This window comes from Engystomops pustulosus, chromosome 2 (assembly GCF_040894005.1).
Source record: "Engystomops pustulosus chromosome 2, aEngPut4.maternal, whole genome shotgun sequence".
In the NCBI taxonomy this organism is placed as follows: Eukaryota; Metazoa; Chordata; class Amphibia; order Anura; family Leptodactylidae; genus Engystomops; species Engystomops pustulosus.
In genome coordinates this window covers 110,536,094-110,549,271 of record NC_092412.1, presented here as the reverse complement: position 1 = coordinate 110,549,271, position 13,178 = coordinate 110,536,094, and the positions used below count along the sequence as shown (strand labels likewise).

Below are 13,178 nucleotides of genomic sequence, written 5' to 3'. Positions count from 1 at the left end.
TAGATAATTAGAGCTCAAAAAGCTGTGTGCTGCTTGTATGACCCCCATTCTTAATGCCTAGGCATGTATTTATGGAGGATTGCTTTGTAAAATAGTCATACATACCGTAAATATTGTACATTGAGTCCATAGGGTGGGAGGTCATCCTGATCAATATCCATTTAGAGTCAGACCCCCAGCTTGCTTTTCCCTTTTTTTTTTTTGGTTTGTTGTTGTTTTAAAAATGGGAAGTAGAAAGCAGTTAAAATCTGGAGCAAAGAATAGTCTATCAGATGGAGGATTATCCCCAGGAGGAAAATTAAAAGAGGGAAAGCTGGACAAGTTTTTACAATCCCAATCAGTTCCCGTAAAAGAAAAGAACAAGAAAGCAGAAGAGAAATGTAGAAGTGGTACATTCAGCGATATGTCCCAGATTGAGCAGAGACAAGAACAGTTGACGACAAATGAAGGAGCAACAGGATCGGCAGATTCTGCAGACAATATCTCTCTAAACGACATATAGCTGCAAATAGCTCAGAGCACCTCAGCAGTAGGGCAAGTGCTGAAGGAAATTGGGAACATGAAAGAAAAAATGGTTACCTTTGGTGTTGAGATCAACAAACTTAGCGAAAGAGATGGAGAAACACAGATAAGAATAGGGAATGAAGGATACATTATCTGACCACCGTCAAAAGATTGAGAAGCTTAAAAGTGCAGAAAAAATCAAGGAGGAATAACCTGAGGCTGGTGGACTACCCTGAGGATGTAGAAGGTGCAGATGTAATAATGTTTATAACAGAGTGGTTGGAGACCACCTTTTCAGAAGAGGTTCGGACCAGGATGTTTCTGGTGAACAGTGCACATAGAGTTCCCTTCAAAATCCGTGCATCTGGTTCGTCTCTTGTCACCAAGAGATCGGGACAATATTTTGAGGAACATAAAAAAATGTGGGTAATTTAGAATTTAATGGTGCACCTATTATGATTTTCCCAGATTACCCACAGGAGGTCCAAAAAAAGAGGATAAATTATGTGGATATTAAAAAAAGGTTAAGGGCAAAGGGAGTGATATAGTCATTGATATACCCAGCGAAGTTTAAAGTAATTCATGAGGAGAAAGCCTTATTTTTCTAGAGCCCTTCTAAGGCTAATGAGTGGGCAGAGAGGGTCTTAAAGATCTAGAGGCAGGGCCCGTGTGAGCGTCCTCTCGGCAGAGGTAATGCTCTGAGATGAGTCTAGGGTGGTACTGTCCTAGACAGTTGGGGGGGGAGAGGTGGGTTATGTGGCTGATGATTATGTATACTAGAGGCAAAAAATTAGTGGGCATGATTCTATTATATACAGGATGATTAAAATCATTTGCTGGAATGTGAGAGGCCTAAATAACAAAATAAAAAGTAAAGCGGAGAAGTGTCCCAGATGAAATCCGGTGGATGCTGGTCTAATCCATATAATGTTCAAAATTGACCCAGTATTGGGCTATTGATAATTGAATGCTTGCAACAAGCATTTGATTGCACTATACCATATGATTTTAAGATCTGCATTCTGGTAATTAAAAATAGTGTGAAGGGGTCAGCCAATATGATACTTTATTCCAGGAAGGGTCTCTTGATGGCAAGGAAGGTCATATTGTATAATTGGAAAATGTGAAAATAATAATAATAATGAAAAACCTTGTGTAGCGTTGTGCTTTTAATTTTAGTGCATTTTTAGGTGTTTAGAGAAGTATAGAGTAACTTATCAAGTGCAAAAATTTTAACAATTTCACTTCAAAACAGGGTTTGCATATATGGTAACAAAAAATGGGGGAAGAGTTAAAGATGTGGCACTTATTTTAAACACTTAAAAAATTAGTGTATAAAGCAACTTCAGTTTTGAATAAGCCCAGCCGCTTATCAGAGCCATCCCCCCATATCAGAACAGATGCAGAAAGTATCAAATAGTTAATATATGTGTGTCAAGCAGGTAGACCAATTATTTAAAATTTGCCTGATTTCCTACTAGGACTCACTGTGGGAGTCGAGACACTGTAGTGTACTGGCCTCGGAGGTGGTGTTGGATTATTGGAATCGGATTCACCGAATAACGACTAAGAAGTACACTACATGGAATTTCCTTTCAGATGGAACCCTCTTTTCTCAAAAAGACAAGAGTGCTTGTTGCCTCGAAAATAAACTCTTTTCTGAGATTAACTTGTTGCATTTTGAATACAAAAGCTGCCCCTATTTAATAAATGTGGCGTATTATAAGATTGTGGAGTCGTACTTGAGATCAACTAATAGTAGATCTGGTTTATTCCTGCAAACTGCAGCAAAACTGTGGTGCAGTTGCATAACTTTATGGCCTCCCAGACTTTTTGCTGCACCCCAGTTTTACCAAAGTTCTAAAAGTGCCGAAAATGGTCTAAAATCCTTAATCAATTTGGCATAAGGTATTTCAGGCCATTTTTGTACAGATTACTACATATCTCTGGCACAGACAGCTTTGTAAATCAATATGTGTGTTTGCTGCTCCTTATGTACAGCAAAAGAGACCTTTAAACATATAAATATGCCTTTGATTAATTTAAATTTGATAACAGATAGTAACTATTTTGGTATGATGTAAATTTAGCAGCTTAGCATTTAATTGAATAATAAGCTATTGTTTGCCTAGAAGGCCAATGTAAATAGAAATTGATGTACTGATACATTGTGACGTTAATTGAAATTTACTCAATCTGATGACAAAATTTCCATGTAAACTTCAATAATATGTAATAATTTTTCACGGCATTAAGCAAATTTTACTCTTTGGGTATAAGATCTTCGTACCAGAGGGAGTTTCTATTTCAAGGGTAAGTAAAATAAACTGATTTTCTTTGTGTTCACAGATTAAAGCTTGGTAGCCTTCAATGTTATATCCCAATTGAACACCAGTCCTCTTTCATAATTGTTTATTTAGATTTTTCAATAACAAAGTCACTAGCATCTAAAATTACTTAAGAAGTGGAAACTCTACTGTAATATTAGGTTATTTAACAAAAGTACGTTTTGAAGTGATCAAAAAGGTTATTTTTATCATTGATAACATCCAAACACAGCACACATTTTAATGTGTATTCTGCAATTGAAAAGTAAAAGGTGTGCTGGAAAACAACATTTTTTCAGGAACCCTTGATTGGAGAAGCCAACTAAAACACTTAAAGGGGTTATCCATGTTTAGAAAATCAATGTAATTGTTTGTTTAATGAAAAGTAAACTGGTTTGGATTTTATCCAACATAATGTCATTAAGTTTTCAGAAGTCATGCTTGATGTTAAGGGACTGCATTACAAGGTAGATAAGAGGCAAAGTTTTCCCCCAGAAGAGCGGCAATGGATGTAAGTCTCTACATGTCTGCAGAAGTAGCCTTTAATGGCAATTTCTCTTTAAGAAATTTTCCTACTGCCATGACTGTCTTTTCTCTGCTCATATGCTTTTGGAGCTGCTTTATTATCCTTAACAGGGGGCACAAGGGGCACCCTGTTTAGATCCTTCAAATTCAAGCAAATACATAATCAAAAGAGGGAGTGAAAACACTAAATAATCAATAAGGATAACGCCAATATGTACCGTATATACTCGTGTATAAGCCGAGTTTTTCAGCAAAATACATTCATACACGAGTCATAAAAAATATTAAAAAAATAATAAACTTATATACTCACCCTCTGGTGGCCCCGATGCGCAGCGCTGCTCCCCCGATGTCCACGCGGGTCCTCTTCTGGCTCCCGCGGCCGTCTTCTGTCTTCTCTAAAATCGTGTTGGGCGCGTCACACTAAGCACCATCCGGGGGAGAACAATGGCGGCACCCAGCACGAAGTTGGAGAAGAAAGAAGACGGCCGCGGGAGCCAGAAGAGGACCCGCGCAGATATCGGGGGAGCAGCGCTGCATGTCAGGGCCACCGGAGGGTGAGTATATAAGTTTATTATTTTTTTTTAATGCTGGGCAGGCTGTTTACTACTGGGGGCTGTGCTGTATACTACTGGGGGCTGTGCTGTATACTACTGGGGGCAGTGCTGTATACTACTGGGGGCAGTATTGTATACTACTGGGGGCAGTGCTGTATACTACTGGGGGCAGGCTGTATACTACTGGGGGCAGGCTGTATACTACTGGGGGCAGTGCTGTATACTACTGGGGGCAGGCTGTATACTACTGGGGGCAGTGCTGTATACTACTGGGGGCTGTGCTGTATAATACTGGGGGCAGTGCTGTATACTACTGGGGGAAGGCTGTATACTACTGGGGGCAAGCTGTATACTACTGGGGGCAGGCTGTATACTACTGGGGGAAGGCTGTATACTACTGGGGGCAGGCTGTATACTACTGGGGGCAGGCTGTATACTACTGGGGGCTTGCTGGCTACATAATGGGGGGGAGTCTGTGACCAGTGCATTTCCCACCCTCGGCTTATACTCGAGTCAATAGGTTTTCCCAGTTTTTGATGGTAAAATTAGGGGTCTCGGCTTATACTCGGGTCGGCTTATACTTGAGTATATATGGTATATTATTTTCAAATATTTGTTTTTAAAACATTCATAAAATATCAAATAAGTATTAAAATAGGCTCCTGATGAAACCAGAGAACATGGATGTAAATCACAAGCTCCACAGTCTGTTATGTGTCTTATACGCAAGGGAGTAACAAGGGCTTCATAACAGACTTCTTAATGGGGCCATCTTCCCCTTACATATTTGTATACCCACACATGTTTATACAGTCACACACATTTATATGCTTATGTACACACATACAGTTCTACACCCACAGACAATTATACACTCATATATACATTTATACAAGTATACATACAGTAAATAAACACGTATATGCACACATATAGAATATGCACATGATATTATTACACATTCAATATATAAACACCATATAACATACATGCAGTTAAAAACACACCATATACACGCATACATCATAAACACACATACATACAGTATATACACACTGTGTATGCACACATACAACATATTGGGGCTCATTTACTAAGGGTTCGCGGAGCGCATTTTTGTCGGGTTTCCCGCCGGTTTCCGTTTTGCGACGCATTGCCCCGGGATTTTGGTGCATGCGATCGGATTTTGGCGCATTGCCGCCGGCTTGCATGCATCAGAAATGTGGGGACGGGCTGTCAGACAACCCAATGGATTCGAACAATGCGCGGGATTTAACAAATGTGTCACAAGACACGCACTTACAAGCACTGGGAAGAAGCAGATAAACTCCAGCGGACCTCGGCGCAGAAGCAACGGATGCAGGAACTCGGGCGCACAAGCTTAGTGAATCGCGGCAGACCCGAATCCTCATCGGACAGCGCACTGCGGGTTTGCGACAGGACCGGGTAAGTAAATCATCCCCATTGACTCATATATACAGTACCATATACACACCATAGACCATATACACACAGCATATATGCTTCATATATATGCAAACACATGTAGAGTATATACAAATCACGTATACCCCTCCATACATTTATACACTGATACATGTATATTTACATACTCACTATCAGACAGTCTTCTTATCCCATGGGGTGTCAGAGGCCTTTTAGAGGCCACTAACCTGACTTCATACAGTCCAGTAGCTTATGACTACATGGAGGAAGTACACGGCAGGAAGCAGACATTTTTATTGTGTACTATGTGCTATGGAAGACTATTATATACATATTATGCTGTACAATGCATAGTATATGTATATAATGGTGCACATCCTTCATTATTTAGTGTGGCAAGTCTTTTGGCCGGGCCCTCTGACACACTGGGCCCCATAGCACCATTCCCCATGATTCTAGTACCATATGTAGGAAGTGAATTCCAGACTTGTAGGGGCTGTAATATCCATACAGCCCAAGGCCCATGTCACTCTTAATCAGACCCTGCACACTATGTAACTAATGTACCACAATTCACATTATAGTATATGCTTTCTCTTAGCAGTCAAACTGAATACATGTTGGGCACCTGTAAAAAGTGTCAGTAAGACAGCTAACTAAAGTTTAATAAATCCCAGAGGGGAAAAGCTGTCTTCAACACCCAGTGAACTGTGCATCATATTCAATGGTTAAAAATGATTTTTTTATTCTCGGCTGAAAATGAACGGCATACTTATTTATCAGATTATATATGGAGGCACAAAAATATTCCATCTCCAGTAAGAAAAAATGTCCCAGTGGGATTCACATACTATCGTGACGTTACTATATTGAAAACAATTCTCACATGAATTCTGTATTATTAGCAATATGAGATGAAAGGATATTACTTGTAAATTCAAGGGAGGGAGGCTTGAGGAAATGTTTCCCCTGTGAATAATAGTTTGGATAATGCAGAAGCAGATTAGTGGCCTCTTTTAATGTCAAAATAGTTTTTTTATATACTTCATTACAGTAAAGTGGTTCAGAATCTTTCCAGTGATGAACATTACACAAGAAGTGTTCAAATTGTATATACTGGCAGTTCCCTACATAAGTTAACCCAACTTACAGAGGACCCCTAGCTACAGATGGACCTCTCTGCCCAATGTGACCTATAATGATGCTCTCTAGATACATTGATTTAGTCCCAGGCTGCAATAATCAGCTGTAAGGTGCCTGTAATGAAGCTTTATTGATAATACTTGTGCACATTACAGCAAAATTTTGAAAATCCAATTGTCACAGGGACAAAAAAGCTGCAAATATAAAATATACAGTTCTTACATACAAATTCAAAATACGGTACTTACATACAAATTCAACTTAAGAACAAACATAAAGAAGTTATCCTGTACATAACCCCGGAACTGCCTGTAGTGTATAAAAATAAAGGAGGATAGCTCACCACATTTTTTGTAAACACCGTGCTTCGAGGTCCCTGCTGCAGTGGTTTTGATCAAACAATCTCAAAAGAAAAAGAATCCTCAAAATGTGTATGTTCCAAGGCAGTATTGTAAAAAAATTCATAACCACACATGATTGCCATCACCATAGTCCTCACTATACAAGACCAGTCAACGCATTTCAAACGCAGTCCGGTGTTCTTATTTATGACTTTATTTATCATGACATCCACCTGTTAATATACTTCAGGGGGAGGAAAACCTCATTCAACTATGTAAAATATGAGCTGGAGTACGCAACAGTTCAGAGTCATCACAAATATTAAAAACAACAAACAAATAAAACAAGAGATACCGTATTTTTAGGACTATAAGGCGCACCGGATTATAAGGCGCACAATCAATAAATGCCTGGTGAAACGTCTAGGTTCATATATAAAGCGCACCGGATTATAAGGCGCACCTGATTATAAGGATGAATGACCAGCAGGTGGCAGACCTGTGCACAGTTCAAGGCAGCAGTTGTCTGTAAGTACATTTCATATATAAGGCGCACTGCACTATAAGGCGCACCATTGATTTCTGAGAAAATCAAAGGATTTTTTGTGCGCCTTATCCAAAAAATACGGTATTTTTTTTCCTTTTCCTTTAAACCAAAATACATATATGCATAACAATGTATGTGATTACAAGGCAGTATTGTCGATAAAATAGAATAAAATGAAAACGTCCAAAATATCCACACATAACTTCAATCATTTATGTGCCATGAACTAAACGAGTGTCAGCAAGTAATTTTGTGCATTCGTACAAAAAATCTTGTTGGAACAACATATCTCAGCACAACCTGGAACTTAGCACATGAGCACACAGAACTCCCTTGGAAGCACAGATCACAGCATATCCTCAAGCTGCAATTCGGCATGTGTGGTTTAATGGTTAAAAAAAATAAAGATTAGATTTCAAATTGTTAACAACCAATACCTGAGGATTTTTCTTCTTCTGAGATTGTATATAGTGTACATGTACAACACTTGTAGAGGATCTGTCACTTTAAACATATACAAAGTGCATTGTTTTCAAGGGTCCAAATGATTAAAATCCATATTGAGTATACAGGCAGTCCCCAGGTTACATACAAGATAGGTTCTGTAGGTTTGTTCTTAAGTTGAGTTTGTATGTAAGTCGGAACCATATACTTTATTATTGTAACCCCAGTCAAAATTTTTTTGGTCTCTGTGACAATTGGATTTTTAAAATGTTGGATTGTCATAAGAACCAGGATTAACAATAAATCTTAATTACAGGCACCATTAATAACTGTTGAAGTTATATGATGACTGTTGAAATTTTATATGATAATTTAATAAAGAAGGAAGAATTTTTTCATATACAAGTGCTGGATCGTTGGAATCTTTTTCATTATTTCTTGCATGTAATCATGCACACATACACACACAATGGGGCACATTTACTTAGCCACTCCGCAGAGTTCACTGTGCACAACCCAAAAACATTGGAAAATACAATGAAAGTGCGGCTGCGGGCCCTTAGTAAATAAGCCCAATGACAGAAAAAAATCTTTGTACTAGAGCAGAAAAAATAAAAAAGATAGGATGATGTAACATCAGATACCATTGTGGAATTATTTAACAAAATGTGTGAATGTGTGAACTGCGTCCATGGGAACTATGAGAGTTCATTCTAATAAATTTTAGCAAGTGTGACCACATTTATATGTTTCCATACATCTGCAATGTCTTCTTCACACATATATATTGTTCTTCACATACTATTTTGTCCGCACCGTTCCGCGCGTATCTCCAGACAAGTAAGCAGATGTGCTGAACATCTGTAATCTATTCTTCACTGTGTTCTTTAATGTGTTTTTCACTTAAATGATCCTGTGGTCACTGTTTTCACTGTGTTCACTGTTTTTATTCTATTCTTCACTGTTCTTCACATCTGCTAACTTGTCGGGAGATAAAATACGTGCGGAACAGTGAAGAATAGATTGTAGATGTTTGCATACATCTGCTAACTTATCAGAAGACATTCTTTTTCAATTAAATAAAACATTTTATTCCCGAATCATGGTCCCTTTGAAAAAGTCCCGTTGACTTAAAAAACGTGAAAAACGCAAAAACGCTAATGACTCCAAGGAAAAATGGAACAAAAATGCAGCCAAAAACGTCAGTTTTTCACGCATTGCACCCTGACGTGAAATGCAACGCTAGTGTGGAAGGGGCCTTACTCATAGATCCAGGCACTGTAATTGTGGTTATCTTCTTATATTTGTTATCCATGGCCTCCTTCCTTCTAAAAAAAACTTTTAAATTTATGGTAATAAAGGGCTCTAGGGGTGCCACAGGCTGTAGCTTTACAGCTGTTAGACTCCCTTTCTGCATGCTCAACACTTTTCCAGTCCCTTTACCTGCTGTAATCTCATTGTAGCAGGGTGAGTTTCAGCTCACAGTGGGAGAGGGGGAGTGCTTACTGGACATTGTAACAGCCTGTGAATCTGCAGCATGGAGGGGCTCTGGTAACACCCTTCATGCTCAATAGCATCATTTTAACAGTTGATTTTAGAAGAAAGGAGACCATGGTTGACAAATATAAGAAGATTACCATCTATAGGTAAGTGTCCCTGGTATATCATGCTTGATTTTGATGGTAGATTTCCTTTAAGGTCAAGCTGTTCGGTACTCTATTATTTTATATTTACATAAAATTTGCATTTGTTACAGCAGCTTCCTGGTGTACAAAAAACGGTAAACTGTATACAAAGTTATTTAAAGCAAATAAACATAATTTGTCAGCTGTTTTTTGGGTATGATAACATGGGAAATGATTGGTACGCCTCTATGAACATTCATTTGGCTGTTGATCAGCCTGTGTAAAAAGGCCTTAAGATTTGGTAATATAAATGGTCTACATGGTTTGGCAGGTCTGCAATTTTATTAATCTAAACCTCCAATTTAACCAACCTACTCTAGATCTGATTTGATTCTATTATAAATGGTTTGTGTACAGTTAAATTCACAGTAGCAAACTGTTCATGTAAAGGGTAAGTTTAGGCTTTATGTTAAATTTACGTTCTACAAACAAACATATATTATGGCAAAGCAGGACAAATAATATTTAGCTACAAACCTGAATATGGACTTCATTCGATAAGTTGTAAAAAGATTTTTTAGATTTTCCAACAATTGGTTCTTTGCTTAATTTCTGAAACTAACGATGCATCATTTTTCTTTGATAAATATTGTCAATGGCCAAACATTTGCTCTGTTGATTATTTGGCTTACATACAAGTTCTATCAGTGCTACTAGAATTGGAAGCATTCCTCCATAAATGTTGTGATCACAGCTAAATCCTTTAGGAAGATTATCCACACAGAAATCAGGAAATCCTGCAACTAAAGCACTTTTATTCCCCTACATTTCAGAACAACATCAACATGATGACTGCTTTCTTGACATCAAATCTTAAGCTTTCTTCTGCAGTCGTAAAGAGCCTTGGATGATGACTTTAATTAGTGTCCCTTTAACATCTTTTAATAACTGTTTTCAAGACTGTCAAAATCATATCTTGCGAGAAATTGAAGGGTGAACTACACAGACCAACAATCTTTGCATACAAGTAATTAAATTTATTTCCCACCAAGAGTGATTCCATACTTATTTTATCCTCTGTGGTTCTTTATAAGACTAGTACACTGTTAGGAAAATGTGTGCAAAGTGAAAAATATATCTCGTATTCTTTAGTTGCATAGATTGTAAACCAATAGTCTGAAGCATATTATGCATAACATAATTACATTACACTACAATATATATATTAATTGTTCCTTACCCTGAAGGGTTCTTTTGACAACTTAGTTTGCTGAAATGTTAAGTTGGTTCCACAGGAGTTTATAGAGCAATTAGAAATATTAAATATTAGATTAGAATATTAATATTAGAGTTCAGGAAACATGGGACAAAGTCAAAATAATTAGCAGTCTAAGAAAAGACCTGTATGATTTATAATTAAATCTGAGCAGTATTTAAGCCCTAAGGAAAGGTTACCTTAGATCACTTGTATACAGTTTCAAGATTAAAGTTTTTAACTGTACGCTAGTACACGCAATAACATTGCTCAAAAAAAGGTAGGCCGACAGTGTTTACTCTTGTGGAAACATCTTGAAGCAACTGTTGCAAATTAAGATTTTTTTTCTTTAAAGTAGAGCAGCACATGTAAGACTTATTCAGATATTTGGATTGTAAGAAATCAATTACATTGTTCTTTTACATTAGGCTATGTGCTGATCTTTGTTCTTCTTCATAGATGTTTGCCATATTGATCAAGGCCTGAACAAATATCAAGTCTTTATGTCTTTATATGATATCAGCTGGAATCTATCAGTTTCTTTATGCATTTATCTATTTTTAATGAATGTATCTATTATCTATCTCTCCATCTCCCTGTTTCTCCCCTCCATCTGTCTATTGCAGAGTTTTAGAAGATGAAATAGGTTATATGTAATAGATACTGTAACATACTTTACATTCATAGCAGTTAGCAACCAGTGGTATAGAACAGGCTGATCTCTGGACATGTCCATTGTTAACAGCATTGTGAAGATTTGCCCCCAGCGTAAATATGTCAGACACTAAAGCATAATGTGGTTTGCTTCAATTTGTCCTCCCCTCTAACAACATTTAGTGTTTACATACACAGTAACAAGGGCACAGAAATACCAACATCAAATGAATAGGAAATAGGTCACATAAATGAGATGACAGCTTAGATCTGTTGTAAATGTAAGACCTTGATTGCTACAATGCTAGTCCTGTGACGGCAGATTGCATGCCTTGGCTTTTACCCCCTCCCCCTCTTGCTCTTTAAGGAGGTACAGTTGCATTGGTCACACATGCTCCCCATCCATACAATGTGACAGTGGTAAACTTACCTGGATAGCTTGGCAATCTTAGCAAAGCCGAACACATCCATGCATGCAGCCGTTCTCTCCCCTTCCTTCAATCAAGCAACATCCTGCTGTTATCACAGGTTTCAACAAATATCGGATGCCTTCTACATCAGAATGCAGCGCAGTATCATCCTAGGTCTGCAGTTTTGGAATGAATCACTCAGAAAGATCATTGATTCTATTTTTTGCATCCAGCCTATATGACTATTAAGAAATGTCAATATGACAGTATCTTGTCTTCAGGCTCCTTGCTGCATGTCTCATTTACATCATGCTATTGTACATTGTTTAGCCTGTGTCCATAGAGCTCTTTTAAGCATCTTTGCTGTGCTTTCTTCATTGAAGACTGCTGATCCCAGGCAGTGAAAGAGAAACAAAAGGGGAGGAGGTAGGAGCAGCCAGTGTGCATGCAGTGAAGCAGCACAGAGAGAGAAAGAAGAGCCTGAGAGATGCAGTAAATCACCCCTGCCTCTGCATAATGCTCGCACTGCTACCTTCTGCTCTACAAGCCCTCTGACATCACTCCGCAGCCTTATTCTTCACCGATACTCAGCTTACACCTTTCTGCACATGTTTAAGGCCAGAGTTTGGATAAGCAATGCTCAGTGTAAAGCAGTGGGGTCCTCCTTTAGTCGTTTCCAGAAAAAAAGGTCACGATTAACAATAGCAGAACATTAACTTCATCTCAAGACATGGTGTCAGATGTGACATCATTTGTGAGAACTAACATAGGAAGGATGCTAGTGGAGATTGTTAATGGTACTGGTTGTTTCAAGAAATGGGTAACCCTCTTAAATAAAAAGTATCCATACAGCTGAAATCAAAAGTATACATACACTATATAAAAAGATTCCTTTCCAGTTTTAGGATTACCAAAAGTATTTATATTTGGCAAATGCTAGAATAATTAGAGAGATCATTTTTATTACTTTCTGCAAAAGTGTAAATACATTTCATAAGTACTTGGTACCATTGCCCTTAAGGTGTATGACTTGGGTCAAGTGTTTGGGATATCCTTTCACAAGCTTCTCCCAATACTTGCTAGAAATTTGGGTCTACTACTCCTGACAGAACTGGTGTGGCTGAGCCATATTTTAGGCTGCCTTGCTCGCAACTGCCTCTTTAGCTTGGCCCATAAACTTTTGTTAGGATTAAGATCACGGCTTTGTGATTGCCTCTCCACAACATTGACTTTGTTATCCTTATTAAGCCACTGTGTAATCAGTTTGGCAGTATGCTTTGGGTCATTGTCCATTTGGAAGAGCATCATGAGCCCAAGCTTTAACTTCCTGGCTGATGTCTTGAGATGTTGCTTTAGTATTGCCACATAATGTTCAAAACAGACCACATGACATGTATTCC

The 13,178-nt window shown here is 38.1% G+C and overlaps 1 protein-coding gene across 5 annotated transcripts in view; it reads right to left on the bottom strand.

Annotated features, from left to right (window-relative positions):
* The window catches only part of FRMPD4 (FERM and PDZ domain containing 4), a 265,339-nt gene that overhangs the window by 229,810 nt on the left and 22,351 nt on the right, over positions 1–13,178 (bottom strand). For 2 of the 5 annotated variants that reach the window (XM_072135947.1, XM_072135949.1), the window contains exon 1: positions 11,799–12,293. The exons of the other annotated variants lie outside the window; for them this stretch is intronic. In XM_072135947.1, coding sequence (XP_071992048.1) covers positions 11,799–11,839 — 41 coding nt within the window. In that variant the 5' untranslated portion in view covers positions 11,840–12,293. Of the gene's footprint in view, positions 1–11,798; positions 12,294–13,178 lie in introns of those variants that run through there. 5 annotated transcript variants of the gene reach the window in all.